The sequence below is a fragment of the Chroicocephalus ridibundus genome, chromosome 2, assembly GCF_963924245.1.
Source record: "Chroicocephalus ridibundus chromosome 2, bChrRid1.1, whole genome shotgun sequence".
NCBI lineage: Eukaryota > Metazoa > Chordata > Aves > Charadriiformes > Laridae > Chroicocephalus > Chroicocephalus ridibundus.
Genome location: NC_086285.1, coordinates 34,093,927 through 34,111,118, shown reverse-complemented (window position 1 = coordinate 34,111,118; position 17,192 = coordinate 34,093,927). Strand labels below are relative to the sequence as shown.

The window sequence follows — 17,192 nt, the reverse complement described above, 5'->3', positions numbered from 1 at the left end:
TTGTTTTCCTTCTGCCCACTCAACATGCCATCTCATGGTGGCAGGCAATCAAGTTGGTCAAGCATGATTTGTCTTTGCGAAGTCTGAGCTAGTTATTCCCGATTGCTTTCATGTGTTTGGAGACAGATTCCAAGGGGACATGCTTTACAGTCTTTACAGGGACATCTTTACAATCTTTACATATGACCTATAATTCTCCAAGTCCTCCTCTCAATTTTCTCCAAGATGGGCGTAGCGTTAGCCATCAAGAGACCTTCCCTGATGATCAGTCTTTTTCAGAGACAGCAACCTTGCAATCACTGCAGCTACCTCTTTCAGTGGTGTTGGGTGAATCCCATCCAGCTCCATTATTTTTAAACTTCTCTCAGTAATACTTACCCTGTTTCTACTGCATTATTGGGTTTCCCTCTCTTTGCCAAACTGCATTGGTCCACACAGAGGTACGAGATCAGGCTTTGTCTGTGAAAACTGAGACAAAAAAATTAAGTCTACTTCAACCTTTTCTGTATCGTCTCTCACTATGTTGTCTACCTCATCAAACTCACATTTTTTCCTGAACTTTATTTTGCAGCTTAGATATCTACAGAGTCTTCTTTCACCACCTGTTATGTCCCTTATTACTTTTAGCTCTGACTAAATATTGGTCTTCACGTTCTTGTCCTTAAACAAAGAAAAGTACTATAAATGTACTTTTTCAGCTGTTTTCTTTTCATTTCTTGCATATTGCCTTTGTAATTTCCTTTTAATTCATTAGGAAGGTTCCTGTTTAGCCAAAAGGAGAGCTACTGAGAGGTCTTAGACTGGTCAAGTGGATGCATAAGGCTACACTGATCCTCGATGTTCCAATCATCACTTTCTGACTTGTGAAGCTGAAATGAGGAAGGATTTCCATTGGCTAATGGACAAAAAGGGTTCCTGTGGCTTCATGGTGTTTTTCTGTAAGCCGTCTCCTTAGGAAATATGAAAAGTAAAATGGTAAACAGTGGCAGATAAAATCTGAAAAGTCCAAGTTCTGGAAGGGACCCACTGGATCCTTTTGTCTTCTTTTACAAGTCAGTGCTAGAGAATTTCTCTCTGCTGGGAAAAAAAGAACGTTTATTTTTAAATCTTTGACTTCTTGCGCTCTTCAGGTCCTTTATTTTTCCTAGATTTTGCTGTCAAGCTTAAGCCCAACCATATAATAGTAAGTTCTATCATTGACTGAAAACATAGCACCTGTCGTTTTAGCTGCAGAATTATATTGTAAGTTTTTGCTTCTTTTTCATCTGTCTGAGCAGAACTATTTTGTAAGAGGCCTAATATCCATTACATATTGCCATTTTTCATGAATCCATTGTCACCGAAAAGAACACTGGGGTAAATATGTCTCCTAGTAACTTTATGAAACAACCTAGATCTACAGTTGTTTTTATCCAATGATTAATTTAATTATTGATAAGATAATGGGATTGAATATTAAAGGACTATTAACTAGAACTTGCTGTTCTTCCAACTTCTTTAAAACATCCTTACTATGTTTGTCTTTAAATAATAAAACAAATAATATTAATACTTTCAAAAATACATGATGCAATTAAAACAGATGTGGTTTAAAATAGTCTGAAGAAATTAACTCTAGTACTAAACAGTAAGTGAAAAAAAAATTAAAAATGATGTGATTGCTTTAGAATGCATTAAGAAACTCCCTTTCAACACAGGCTTAGCAGAATGAGTCAAGAAATCCTGGAAAAAATCTCTCATTGCAATAAAGCCTAAAGCAAAACCACCATGGCTAATCTTTAACATCCTAGGACACTCCTTCTGAACAAATACTGTATACTACTGTATATCAAGGTTTTAATTCACAATGCTGATTTTCTACCTGAGCTAAGTAAAATGAGATTTATAGGTGTCCTTTTTTATTTCTGAGAAGTAGGAAAGAAAATAGATTTGCCCAATTATTCAGTCTTTCTGGAGCTAAAGTTAAAAGGGATTGTTCCATTCCTAACTTATTTTCTCTGGATCTGGTCTCACAAATGAGATAATCCCAGAGAGGTTTAGCTTTGAAAGCAAAAGTGAGTGATTTGACTTTCCCTGACTTTGTGAGCCAGGATTACCTAGCAATTAAAGAATTAAGCCGGTAGACCAAAGATAGTGGTTTTGTTCTTAGTTTTGCAACTAATGTATTTTGCTAATCCAGTACAAATAATTGAACTTACTTCTCTTCAGTTTACCCCTTCACAAGATGATATACATACACATTTTGCAGGTGTATTATGTACACACCTACACTTGCAGTTTAGCACATTCTACATGATATTTGAATGGAAGCCAAAATGAAAAGACAGAGTAACAGAATAATATTACTCTCTACAACTCACTTACTCTAGTGTTAACAAAACATGTCATAGCCAGGACCCTGTATCTACATGGGTAGCAGTAAATAATTGCAGGTCCTTTTTTAAGTACTTACATAATTGCACTTGTGGTCTGGGGCAGGGATGAAGCTGTCCGTGACTCACCATGTCCTTTCGTGCAAATGAATTGACACTGTTGTTCCTCATCGCTAGCCTGGGGAAAATCCCTAGAGGGGAAGAAGACTGCGTTATTCAGGAATTCTCTGACATTGGGCAAATCTGGATCAAAGATGACCTGGGGAAGAGGACATGGTTTGAGATCAGTGAGTTTACAGAATAGGGTAGTATGAGTCCTCATTCCTCACTCTCTAGCCTTGAACATTCTCTTGGGAGCCTTTTTTAGTTACTATCTGTTTTTAAAATTTACAACTTATGTATGGTTTTATTTACTATTGTGCCCTCAAGCCACTGTGTCCATGAGTAGCACTACAATAGTTGCTACAATTTTTAGGTTCAGCCTGCCTATGTCATATATTCCCATCACTGGACAGAATCTGGAATTTGAAAAATTAAAACCATTTTCAATTCCAAGAACTCTAGGCTTCATCAATGTGTGGTAACCTTCCCAGACCTATCTCTAGCTCTCTCCCCAGCCCTACTGTTGCAGTAGGGAAGGGTCCACCTTCCCTTCATACCACCACCATCAACGTAGTGTGTACTCATGCCTCCTGCTTCCCTTTCTCCAGCTAGGCTTTGCCTTCCCTTCACACCACCTGGATTCTATTCTAGATTGCCTATACATTTGGATTAGAATCTCCAGATTCCTTAAGGATTCTACCCATGCTTGAGCTCACTGCCAGGTAAAGCTAGTGCAGCTCTGAGCTGTTGTTCCAGGGCAAGGCCTGGGGGTGGAGAGCACTAACTGCAAATAAAAATGGGCTATGTGGTTAAAGAAAGAGAGAGAGAGAAAAAATAAACAGATTTGAGAAGCAGGAGTCTGGGGAAAACACAGCTAAACCTAAGAAGGTGAGTAGAAGACTGAAGCCCAGGGAGGTAAGACTAAACCATGTTCCACATGGAAACAGGTATCAAGCCCAAGAAACAGGGAGAAAGGACAGTTAAAGAGAGAAGAGATGGGACACGGCAGTGAATCATAACACAAAAAGAGACAGGACATTGATAAGGATAGATCAGGTTGGATCTAATTTGTCAGAAAAGGGAAGTGCCAATAAATCCCATTCCTTTTGTAGACAGGAACAAATTGTCCTCTCCTCGATACTCTTGCTGCCATCAAAGATCTGTGAAATCTTCTGGCAAAGTATGCCACCTTCCCTCAGGTCCTGATGGCAGACAGGGAGGATAATATTTGGCTTCAGAAGTTTAAAGGTGGCAAGTAGCATGATGGATCTGAAGATTTCAGCCCTGCACAAACACATGTTATGGAACATCGGGAAGCTTTCATTTTGTGGTTTACTTTAAAAAATCTAGAAAATAACAATAAAACTGGTATGTATTTTAAAAAAAAATTGCATTTCCAAAATTAAACTCATTAAGTTATAAGCAATCAAAGCTGTCTTTTATGCTGTTAATAAAAACACTTTCCAGATATATGTTAATAAATCACTCGATTAACTTATATTACATATAGTTTATCTAAAAATTGTATGCCACTTGTGGAAGAGCCTAGTGCTCACAGCAGAGTAGCTCAACGGATTCTTCTTAAGGTAAAAAGACTGTATAACACAAATGCTCCCTAAAATTAAATTCTAGATAACTAAAATAGAAACCCTCAGTTCCAATTTGCCATATTATTGTATTTGCCATAGTTGTTCTGTTTCTATTTGCCATGTTGTTCTATTCATGCTTCCCACCTGCAAACAAAAACAATACTTACTCAGTCCGTATCTATCAAGCACAAGGATATGGCAGCTGTTACAGTATAAGAAATGTTATTAATCCTATATTTACATCATGGCTTATATATCACAGAAAAAGAAATGAAGGTGAAACATTGAGCAACAAGAAGGAAAGAAAACACTATTCATTATATCAGTAGCTTCTAATGTGTTGAATGGGAATGAAATGGAAATTCAGTGGGGATGATACTAGGCGATACTGTAGTTGGAGACTATTGTCATAAATATGCAAAACCTGTTACGAGGGTATTCAGGACTAGCAAGGAAAGAAATTCTATATCCTTAGGAGAATAACAAATCCAGAAGCTAGCAAGGTAGTGGATGATTGAGAAGCATGGCAAAGGGGACCCATTCTTTAGAGATGAGTTTCAGTGTAGGCCTCCTTGCTAGTTGCAGGAGATGCATCTGTGAGCTACAAAAAATCAGCTAGCAATTCCAGATTCTATAAAATGAAGCAGGTAAAGTCCAGATTCCAAAAAATGAGAACAAAACAAAAGGTAGAAGAACCTACCTGGCATGTGTACTGTCCAAAGCTGAGCAGGTCAGAAGACAAAACGGCTCATTTGACCCAAGGTGATACCACTAAGTAAAAATGGAGCCTACGAACAGGATTCTGGTAATGAATCTTGATCCGCCATCATACATATATTTATTCTTTTGAAATATAAGGAAAATCTTTAAGTAACTACAGCTTTCAGCCTGACATTTCCCTGCATTTTACAAACTGTGAGAAACGTAAGAGAAAAAAGCATTAATCAATGTCTCTAGTACATAATTACATAATAATAAAATTAAGGAATTGGAATAAAGATGTAGGAAAAAATCTAGACTCCTACGTAAACAATACACATTTTTATAGCATTCCATTTTCCAAAAACAGCATTTATATAGCAAAATCAAGATGAAAGAAGCTATGTTTAAATAACTTTACATTTTTTTCACTCACACTGATAAAAATACAGGAAATGCAAAGTTAAGGTTGACATTCCAACCTTAATACATGTCCTGTTCTCAATCCCTCCCACCCCTAAGGTTATGATTAAGGAAAAAAGTATCGTTCATAAAACTTCACAAGCATGATGAATCACATCACACCCTAACCACAGCTATTCATTTCATTTGTCTATGATTTACCCAAAATTGCACTTTCAAACTTTTTGTTCGTCATTTGGTCCCGGATGGAGAAATATCAACAGTTACTTCTTTTAAACTCTTCAAATCATGTGTAATACAACTGTAAATAGAAATGAATTGCACTTTACTGGCAGCATGTACCTAGTTTTACTAGGTTTTGCCCAAAATATTGAGTTTTACTAATGATTTCCTGTGTCAGGGAACAATGATGTTACAGAATGGCACTTTTTTTTCAAGGAAAGCCAAGTTGTGAAACCTGATTTTTCTAACTAGGTGTTTGTATTCAAATTGGAGTCCTATTAAAGACAGGCTGTGACACAGAGGTACATTCATACAGCCAGATGCACGTAGGATCAGTGCCTAAAATTACTGCTAGGACCAGACTGTGATGGTCTGGCTTCACTGGACATATTCTTATTTTAAGAACAGAACTAGTCCCTACACTGGACTAGTAATAATTCACCTGCTTTGTGAGCAGAGGGTACTCATATATATCACCAACACAAGCAATAAAGTTAATTCTTATACTGCCTATACAGATAAGGTTGCAGAAAATTCTTACAGACTCAGATTCTGGTCACTGCACTCAAATATATCCAGTTCTCTTTGCCCACATACTCTAGATATATATCTTACTGGATTTTCTTCTAGTGTTTATTTATAAACCACTAAATCTAGGGCCAAGGTTCATCCCACAGGACCGAAGTTAGCTGAGTTAGAAGCCAGTATCCCCAAGCTGACAGTCCGTCAGGGGAGACAGACTTCAAGTGGTCTGTGGAGTCCAGTACCGGTGCTCACATCTCTGCAGGACTCAGGGTGTCTCCATGATAACTTGGTACTTGGATAAGAGCCAGCAGTTAGATAATGTAAGTCAATTCCTTGTATCTATTTTACTTTTCTTAACTGATGGACTCAATCAAAACTTTCAGCGTGTGACATCTGCAGAAAAAGTGAGGTAACATTGTCCTCATCTCCGTACACTTCATCTATCTCCAATGTATCAAAGGCTTTCCCAGCTGGTTCAGCCACCGAGGCACTGCTTCCTCTCATCTACATTAGTTTTGACTTTGACTTCCGCAGTCTCCTCCTTTCTGGTTTCATTGCAAGACACTTGAAACAGTACTGACCATCTAATACTTGTCGTTTGGCCTCCTTCCGCTTCACAAAAAACTCGGACATAAACTCTTTGAACATAAACTCTGTCACAGCCCAATGTTCCCTGCCTATATAATCTCTTAATACATTGAGACAACAGAGGTCTCCTTTACCCTTCCAGTGATACCACATTCAACCACATTTTGCTCTGCTTTCATCTGAATACTACTACATTCTTCTAAAATCAAAATAACCAGTCATCACCTAGCCTTGCTTAAAAACTTCCTTTTTGTATTAATTCATCAGTGGTTCCCATAGTCACTTCCTCTCCACCACTAACTGAGCAAGTGTCAAGCTATTTTCCAAACTCTCTCCATTCTTTTGCAAGTTTGCCCTATCTCCATACATATATACTGCCCTGATGTGGTTTGGTCTGTCAGGAATTCAGACTGAGCTCAACAGGACAGGAATTGCCCTGTGTTTTGAGGTAATGAGGTCCTGATCCATGGACATTACTGTAATTTTAAGGTTTAACAACAAGACCAGACAGCTGCAACGTCAGTAAGCTGAGAGAGACAGCATTAGCCTGCTACACAGTACATCTGTTTCTGTTATTCAGGCCAGGGTTTGAGAATGATAGCAACTCTGCTACTAAGGGATCAATTAAAGGAGAGAAGATTTTTCCCATTTTACAAGAAAACCGCGTAGGCATTTTTTTTTCAGCTACATATCTAACTTTTTGTGGTTTCTAGAGCAGACAGCAACTTTCAGCTCCTTGCTTATCAAGCCATGTCTGATGGACGGTGCCCCCTTATTTCAGCATCCCAGGATCACCACTCACTTCCAGTGAATTTTCCAATAAAGTATAAGTCACTAGTAAAATCTTTAACATCTCAATCACTAAAGCTAAGTCATCAGAGTGGCTGTCTTTTCCTGTATGATAATGTGGAAAATTATCAGCACAGGGACTCAGCATGCAGGATTATAAAAGGACTAAAACTGTTTCCACAGAGGTACAGTGGATTAAAATGCACATTCTCCTTGTACCTGCTAGTACAAAAGAGATTGGATTTGTTATATAGGGAGATTTGTTAAGAGACAGTGATTTTCAAAATTATCAAGAATCATATCATAGATACTTTTGAAGAAAAATAATTACGCAAATAGTTGCAGAGTGGCTTGAAGATGTAGCCATCAGTGCTCAGCATCTGTAAGCATCTTGTGAGCAAAATTCTTTGTGATAAACAAGTGAAATGAAAAGGTAGGATATAAAGTAGGCGAAGGAAGGTAAACATTCATAAAGCAAACTGTATTCTTAGTTAAAACAAATCTAGAACACATGTTTGAACACCTAATCTGGTTTGAGAAGATTTCAGAGTATAAAGCAGCCTCTCATGAGAGTTTGTGCTGCTTCCCCTACGTGATTGCCTTGTCTATGCACTGAAAACCTGTCCTCTGCAGCATGGATATTCATTATGCGTTTCCTCAGCTCCATACTTTCCCCAATGTGATAAAAATCACCGAATATGAAAAAACATTCAAAAACATACCTCAAATCACAGTTCATTGAGCTTATTATACATAATTTAAAGTAGTTAATATAAGAGAAAAATCAGTATTTTAGCATGAAAAAAAAGAAAAAAAAAACAAACAACAACAAAAAAAAAAAAAACAGGAAACAAAGCAGCAATAAAAAAATCAGCTTGACAGGAGGATTCACCTTGGCTACAAGTCTTCATTTTCTGCTAGGATCTCCCAATCCTGGCTTAGTCCTGGCTTTAGTGCTTCCTTTAAGGATTCAGTGACAGGCACACCCTGCATTAATCTTTTATGGTTTATGTTATATTGCTTTGTGGTCCAATACTGACTCAACAACCTTCTCCCTTTACTTTCTTGCAATATAAAATGCTTTTGGTTCCACTTGTCTTTGTAGTTTGTGTCCTGCAAAAATCTGAAACTAGAGATGTGAGCAAGAGTTTATTTCCAAAGAGACCGTGGTGAAGAGCTGCTCGATCCTCTTCTAACAGCCGGTTTCCCGCATGACAGGAAATTCTTGTTAAGATTGACACTGAGCTGACGATTTCACATTTCTTCACTCATTTATTTTATTAGCTGAAGCATTTGTATTTCCCCGATAATTTTGCACCCCATGATGACACATCTTTGCTGACATTTGTCCTTATTTTATACCTCCATGTCTTTAAACGAAATACTTGCCACCTCACCTAAAAGGGGCTCAAACAAGTTACATTCCTTTGCGGATCGATCATAAATCTTTTATCCACCGACAGTTTTGATATAATACTTAACATTTAGAGCCCCTCTGCTTACTTTTGGATGCTCCCTAGTCAGTACTTCTCTTAACAGATGTTTTACAGCTTCTCTTTTAGTTCTAATTAGTTCGTTCACCAGGTGTTTTAATGAACCGTATTTGTCATAAATAAGCACGTCTCTGACTACCTCTCTCCCTGTTCGCTAAGAAACCTCTTAGGGCTAGTAAGACTAAAAGCATCCTCCCCGCTATTCGCTCTTTATTTAGCCTTAGGCACGCCATTAAATCATCAAAGCAGACACAACGCCGCCGATCACTGCCGCGGCAGTGGCGATAACGGTGGTGCGATAGGCTGGGGAGAGGTTGGTTGTAGGCCGGGAAGAAGGACGGGGAGGGAAGACACACACATATATGCCCCCCACACCCTCCCCCCCAGCTTCCCCCGCATCCTTCTGCGGGGCCGCCGGGTACCTGCAGCGCCGCCGCGGCCGCTCCGGAGCTGTCCAACGTACCTCCGCCCCCGCTCACCTTCCGCACCACCCCGCGCAGCCAGCGCCCTGCCCGCCCCCCGCCTCTGGCAGCCCGCCGAGACGGGGAGGTTGGGGGAGGGGGGGGGTGAGGGGTCTGAAACTGGGAGGGGAAGGGTCTTCCCTGCGGCATCTTTCCCAGGAAAAAGGGGGTGCGTGGTTCGCTCGCTGTGTCGTAAACGCCGGCAGATCCCGGTGCGCGGTGGGAAATGTTTGCGACCTGTAGGCAAACAGGAAGGATTTTCGCGGAGGGGGATGCTTCGGCCGCCCCCACCCCCGCCTCCTTTGATCTGATGGGCTTTGAATGCCCTTAGAAATTAGAGACTAATTAGCCCCAAAGCGAGAGCGGCGACAATGCATGACAAAGGCGAAGATTAGGTTCTAAGAAGGCATCGCAAGAGTAATGGGCAGCCGCTCCTAAACGAGCTGTATGCGCAAATCGCGTGCCAAAGAAAATCGACCCGATACAACCTGGGTGTGTCTGACACCACCAGGGATTGCCAGGGCCAGGCTGTTTACTTAGGGACAGTCTATGGTGTGGGAGGGTGAAGGCACAGCCCCCAACCTCTTCCAGCCTCCCAAGGAAAAAGCAAAACAATCCCCGACGTCCGTCCCCAAGGAAACCTTGATCAAAGAAAGGTATTCAGCGGTGTCGGGTGTACCGGCTGTGTTTATATGCATTTCACGGGTTTTTGCGCTATGTATCCAGGGTTATCAGTGCGTGCAGGCAGGTTGATTCCTCTTTGCACCGCCGGTGACCGGGACGGCTCTACCAAAGGTGTGAGAGCGACCGCTGCCCTGACCAGGACCAGCTTATCCTCGTCTCCATGGGCAGGAGGAAGGAGTTTCAAAGCAAGTGCTTTGAGATTGCCTGAACCGAAATGAGCTTTACGAAGCAGGCTTTTACTGCCACGCTGGAAAGATGTTTGAACTCTAGTTGAAGGGGATTTAGGGGGAATGGAGAGGCGATTCCAACAGTTACTCCTGGGAATGCAATATCGGGTCCCCTACAATGCTTACTTAGGCTAATGGAGGTCCTGTCATTCAGCTCCCATTGCGCTGGGATACAGGGTAAACATTCCCCGGTGACCCTCTGCGTGCAGGTCCCCTCTTCAGGACATCATTAAAGGCATACATGCACTTGCCTGACATCAATTGTCAGGCTGGCTCTCAGGGTTCAGAGATCCCGACAGAAAGCAGGAAAACAAGCCCAGTGGAGACCCGGCTCTGCGGCTGCGGGCTTTAAAGAGGCTGAAAATCGTTTGGTTGCGGGTGTGTAAGAGGAGACAAAAGTGCTCAGCAGGTAAGAGCGGAGGGTTTTGCCAAGAAGGAACTGTCCTTGATCGCTGTGACAGGATTGACTCGCTGGGGACTCCTCTCTCGGGAGCATCCACGCGTCCCCGAGGGGGCTGCCTGTCTCCTCTCATCAGCATCACGGCGAGAAATTTTACAGCCGCTCTTTCTAGTCCTGCTAATCCTGTTATCCGGGGGGTTATAAATATTAACGCCGCTGGGGCTGGGGATGGGGGACCAGATTAAGCCCTCTCTGGAGTAAGATGTCAGCCAGCCTCTTCCCAGCCCACCAGCGCCCGGGGCTGCTGGATGAGCTGCACGGCAGAGCCCCGCAAGTGCCCTGCCCAGAGGGGCTGCTGGGCGCCTCGGTGCTGGATTTCGTGGCCGACCTCTCCCTGGGCTCCCCCCAGGTCCCCCCCCGGGCCGGCCCGAACCTGGGGCTCTGCGAGGTCACCTCCGGGCCTCCCTTTGGGGACAGAGCCCTGTCGCTCCGGGAGGGGATGGCCCGCGGGCTGCCCCTGGCTGCCTTCGGAGACGGAGATCCCGAAGACGACGAGGAGGAGGAGGAAGAGGAGAGGATGCGCAGCGCTTCCCTCCTGGACAGACCCAGGAGAAAGCGGGTTATCACCTATGCCCAGCGCCAGGCTGCCAACATACGGGAGAGGAAGAGGATGTTCAACCTCAACGAGGCGTTTGATGAGCTGAGGAAGAAGGTGCCCACCTTCGCCTACGAGAAGAGGCTCTCCCGAATAGAGACATTGCGCCTGGCCATCGTGTACATCTCCTTCATGACTGAGCTCCTGGACGGCTGCAGCAGGCAGGAGGCGAGCTAGGGAGCTCCGGGGCCCGGCGGGACGGGGCTGGGGGCCGGGCATCACCCGCGGCACCGAGCAGGTGGCCCCGGGCGCCTCCTTCCTCGGGACGCAGAACCCTGCTCCTGCCTGGGCTTCTCACACCGCAGCCAGGACCATGTAGGTGTGGGATGCAAAACCAGGAGTGTTTGGTGGAAGTGTGCTTTGGGGGCGGGGGGAGGGATGGAGAGGTTCAGTATGGGTAGATTTGCTAATATATATAATTTTTGTAAAGAGAAGAAAAAAGAAAAGGAAGGTCTGGGGCCCTTTGGCTGTTGTTGCGTCGCCTACTTGCTTTAAAACTTTGCAATTCGTTGCTTTCGAGAAAAGTTCGGCCGGGGCAGCAGAGCCGGTCCAGTTTGCAGGGTGGGTTTCCAGAGGAACCAGTTGCCTGCCCAGCTGCCTGCCAGGGAATAGGAAAATCTCGGCGCGCGCATTTTAACCTAGCGCTTCCTGCTTTAAAAAAAAAAAATAAAAATAAACAACAACTCCCCTTTCTTTGAAATCCAGCCTGCCAAGTCCATGCCGTGTGTCACGGGGCCAGTAAAGCGGAACATCTGGACACAACCGTTTGTTGTCACGATTTTCTTCCCGGGACCAGCTCTGTCCTTGCGTGTGGGCGGCCAGCGCCGTCGCTCGCACCGAGCAGGAGCTGGCGGAGGAGGGTCCGGCGCTGCCCGGCCCGGCGCGATGCGGGGCGGTGCGGGCCGGTGCGGGGCGGCGGAGGCGAAGCGCGGGGGCCAACCGGGCCGCCTCGCAGCCCACCCCCCCCCCGCCCCGACACCAGCAGGAGCGGCCTGGGAAGCCGCCGGTGCCCGCCGGAGAGAGAAAACTCGCGGGTTTTGATTCTGGGGAGGTCACCGAGAGCCCTTTCCTCCCTCGCTGGATTTAACTCCGCCTCTATGTGTTTCATTACTGCAAGGAGAGAAAATAAATAAATAAATAAATAAATACACGCTGAAAAGCCGGAGGGGACGGGGTCCATTGGGGACCTGGGTTTTTTTAGCATTTTCTAGCAGCGCCTCGCAGCCGCTTGTTAGCAGGGGAGAGGGCCAGGGAGAGCGGCAGCGGGGTTTCGGGGTGGGGGGGTGGCCGTGGCCGGGCCAAGGGGTCCCGGGGTCTCCCCTAGAAACCTCTCCGGCCCTTCTGATGTGTGTGTGCCTCTGCCCTCTCGCTCCTCCCCCGGCTCTCCCTGCTGCTGCCACCTTCCCTCGCCGCTGCCGGGGGAAAGACCTGGATTTCTCCCCGAATTTGCAGCAGACGGGCAGCAACCGGCCAGTTCAGGGCGCAGCCCAGCCTGCCTCCAACTTGGGAGCACACGTCCCATGCGGGGCAGTGGTTCTGCACGACTTCGCAGGACAGCTTTTACCTCCACTATATACAATTGTCGTGATAATAGTGCAATCAATCAACATTTAACGTGGAGTCAGGCTAGTATGGCTAAGGCCTAAATCGCACCCTAATACCTCTTTGATTTCTTCTCTCATGTTTTTTGTCAGCTCCTGTAGCGAGTCTTCATTTTCTCATTCCATTCCCTTTAATATTATCATGAGTGATCTAATATCCTGCATTAATACTCTAATATTCATTCTTTCTCTTTTCACTTGTTTCCTTGGTTTCTTTTTCCACTTGTTTTTGTTGACCTCCCTGACTCCGCACATTGCATCTGCTCTTCAGTTGTCAGAATGCTTTTTTTCCAAGAGGCAGTTGGATAGTTAACGCAGCTGGATCCTCTCTAGAAACTGGGGTGTTTCACCTCTTCAGATGGTTTTGGGTTTTTTTTTGTATTGAGGTTTTTTTTTTGCTAAAAATAAAATACAGAAAGGAACTAAGAATAAGCAATGTTCCAAAATCCACAACTGTTCACATGACCCAGATGCATTTTACTGTTACCACTGTCTCAAGCAAAATGATTAAGACAAATTCTTTTAGGATAATGAAAAGTGCAAGTCAATATTCCCTTCTTAGCACTATTTCTCTATGATCTCTATACAACTGTGCTTTCCACAGCATGATTATATATCTTTTCATATTTTTTTTCTTGCTTATGTCACTGGATAAAATTAGAAGTCTATAGCACACAGAGTCTTACGTTAAGAGATTCATAATGTAAACATATCTGTAACAGATAATTCAAAAATTATTGGTTTTCTCTTCTTGGTTCAATAACAAAACATGGAATTCTTTCAAGATTTAAGCTGTTTTCATACTTGTGTTAAAGACTAGAGAAAAGCAGAAAGAAAATGTTACATTTTATTTTTAAATACAAATCAAAATCATCCTGCATTATGAATCCTGATTTTTAATGGATCACTGGAAATTTTGCAGCAGCAATACAGAACAGCAGTACGTAACATCCTTATATGAGCCACTGATTCTAAAAATAACATTAGAACTGAAAAATGCAGTTGTGGTGTAAGCCAATGAATACAATATGCAAACAGCACAGATAAAGTAGCAAGATGCATTTCATGTTACATTAAAGACTTCAGAGGAGCCTCTTAGCCGCACATTGATTTATAGCAGCTGAGAACCTGATGAAGGGAGCTTTAATTTTTTATGCTTCATGCTTTTCCAAAACTGGCAAAGATTTACCAGAACAGTAGGCTGGATCCATTTTTTTTCTTAGACACCTGTGTTAAAACTGAAGCATGCCCTTATGCCCATGAAGAGCTCAATGAAACAGCGAGACACCATGCTGACCCATCACTTGGCCCATGTGGACGTGTTGAAGTCCCAGAAGCTCAGCCTGCTAAGAATATAAACAAATTATGGAATCATCGCAAAGCTTCTTGCTGGAGTGCTGTCCCACCTCCCTGAAATAACAAGACTGTGGGGTCCCTTCTCCCCTCACCCTCCTCTCAATCCAAGATAGCTGCATCCTCATCTGTGGAGTCAGTGCAATAAAACAGCACGTCAGGCTTGGGAAGCCAGTGAAACCCTGGCCCTAATGAAGTGTCTGCAAAACTGCAGCTAACTCGAGCGAGGCTAGGATTTCACCCGTTGCTCCCTTGCTCAAGAAACCCTGCTGCCACCAAGGCTGAGGCCAATCGCAGCCCTTGGTCTCCCCAAAGCACCATGCCATTATCACCGCATTAAGAACAAAAACTGAAAGTGTCAATTACTTCTGGGAAAAGATAATAAGGGGTTTTTTAAAGCCTTAGAGCTGCTTGATCATAGCCCATTTTTAGATCCTGGTCTGAGGCGTGTTTGTTTATATTCTTTTTGCCCACTGAAGGCTGCCTTTTGGTAGAAAGTTGAGTTCCCTTGAAGCTATCACGTTACGATTAGCATTCAGACATGTAAACCAAAAGAAAAATCTAAATGAAATCATATTTGAGAGACATTTCCAAGCTTTCTAAGAGAAGTATAAATAATCAAATGATTTTGCAACCTATAGTCAGGCTGATCTTGTTTTACAGCTGCTCAACCTGAAAGCAGGTTTAAGCAAATTAGTGCTGGAAACAGGACCAAATATTATGATAGCACTGCAAACTCCTGCATCCACATTCTGACCAGCTACTATGGTCCCATGATTGGTGTTTATTATCGCATTTGTCAGCGTTTCCATTATAAACACTCTAGTGCGGAGGGTTTATAACTCAGCTATAAAAATTCCCTCCAGGATGAAACTTGATAAGTGAAGTCTAAGTCCAACAACACTTTTTTTTTTTTCTTTTACAAACTTTAAAATAAATTAGTTTTTGAAGTCATGGGGGTACTAAGCAAAAGTGATGGAAAAGAGTTTTTGATTTATTTTTGTTCTCTTTCATATCAGTGGTGCTTCTCAAAAAGATTTTCTATGTAGCTCTTTTGGTCCTTTCAATGAACTTGGACCTTTGGGTTGTTTTTTTTTTTAATAAAAAATAGCTGAAATTCTGAGGCTTAAAATGTGACTGCTGTGCTTGCTGAGTCCCCGTTTTCATATTAATTTGTTGTATTTACTAGGCTTGAATACTACCAATCTGCAACGACAGCAATGCTTTTCCTATTACTTATACACCAGAACAGTTACAACGACAGATATGTGTGCCGATTATAGTTTTTTTGTAGCACAGTAAAAATTGTCTTTTCTAAGATGTTGCTAAATATGATCAGTTCAGAGTATTTTCTATTTAAAGAAATATTTATCACAGCAATATACCCAGAATAAAAGAATTGAATTAATAAAAATATTCAACTGCAATTGCCTCAAAAATGTAGCTATTTAAGAATTGCAGTTCAGATATTGTTTAAAAATTTGCCTGGATTTCATCTGGATTTGACTTTTTCTTTTCTCTGTCCCAGTTTCAGGGGTGACCTTTGGTGTGTTTGGCACTAAATTTTAAGCCCTTAAAATTTTTCACAGCCACCACTCCACTCATCACCAGCCACAGTCCAGTTCAGTGGTCCTTACGCACCTGAAATTCCTGTTCCTTCAAAGCAATCAAAGTAGGGGAGTAATCCCATGATCTTCACTTTTGAGTTCTGTCATTTCAATTTTCTCATGAACGTATTTAACTTTGTGTGCGTTACATTATCTTAGTGTGGTTTGTAGTGCTCTCAAAGGCTTCAGTGCTGTAACTGTGACTCAGACCACCTCCTCCTACACTGAGGGGTTTTGAATAGTTCCCACAAGGTTATTGTGGTGCAGAAGGACAGGCTTCACTATTGTCACACGGAGCTTTATTTCAATCCAAAGTAATCAGGCACCCTGAGATGCTAGAGTTGTTTGTGCTTTTGTCTTATCTCTGCCATAATGCCAAAAAGAGAGAGAGAGAGCCTTCTGTTGGTTGAACTGTCTCTCTTTAGCTCTGAAAGCAGAAGAAAGATAATTAGTTGTCCATGTTACTTCCAATTCTATCTTGTCTTGCTCCAAGCCTTATAGGGGTTCAAGGGAAGGTAGTGCATTTTATGATTTTCTACACAGCAAAGAGGATATCTGTGCATGGAGAGTCTTCACCATAAATAAATGAACTGAGAGAAGGAGGAGAAGTTAATTCAGACGTGGATACTTCTTTTTTTTTTCTTCTATCGTTGTGTACTTACTGTACAGTCTTTTACTTTGTTAACGAATTCTGACCTTTGAAACTTACAGTTATCAGAGGAAAGAGTGGTGACTATAGCACAAGGGATACAGGAATAAATATACCATAGCAAATAGCATCACTGCTTGAACATTTCAGGTTCGATGATGATGTCTCTGATCCGGATAAAAGGTAGCTTAACAAAGACTTTCAAAACAACGAGTGATTAAGGATCATTGACTTTTTGTGTGACCAAGATGAGATACCATATAAAGATCCTGATTAAAAAATCAGGATTATAAAGATTATAAAGATCAGAGGTCACTGCTGAAAGTATGTATGTTAAAAAGTTGTGACCTGAAGCCATAGCCATTATTTTGGTCTTTAATGGTGAAATAAAAGTGTGCAGCTCCACTAGTCCTTTTCTCTTAGCTGTGAGTAGTGATTACAGAGAACTTACTGCTCACAACCAGTATTGCTGGAAGAACTACATTGCTTTTTACAGTGTCCTGGGATTCCTACTGAAGCTCTTAGGTGCTTGGCAGGTCTGCTTCTCCATGGAAATCCAGGTGCAAAGGAGGTGCTAGGCATTGCTCCCAGAGCCCTGCAGCAGGAAAGGGCCGTGATGTCTGCACAGGGTGTTTCTGGGTAAAATGTCAGGTGCAAAAATCACCCACCCTAATAAATACAATGAGAGATTAGAAATATAAACAAAAGTTTCAAAACACAGACAATACACAGAAACTTTTGCAAATGTAAGGG

The 17,192-nt window shown here is 42.7% G+C and overlaps 1 protein-coding gene across 1 annotated transcript; it reads left to right on the top strand.

The window, feature by feature from the left end:
- Positions 1-10,836: 10,836 nt before the first annotated feature.
- Positions 10,837-11,406, top strand: FERD3L (Fer3 like bHLH transcription factor). Its single transcript, XM_063323900.1, has one exon. The coding sequence runs from the start codon at positions 10,837-10,839 to the stop codon at positions 11,404-11,406; it is 570 nt and encodes a 189-aa protein (XP_063179970.1).
- The last annotated feature ends 5,786 nt before the right edge of the window (positions 11,407-17,192 follow it).

What these genes read in the sequence shown, in the direction of transcription:
- FERD3L (XM_063323900.1), top strand. Translation starts at nt 10,837, where the DNA reads ATGTCAGCCAGCCTCTTCCCAGCCCACCAGCGCCCGGGGCTGCTGGAT.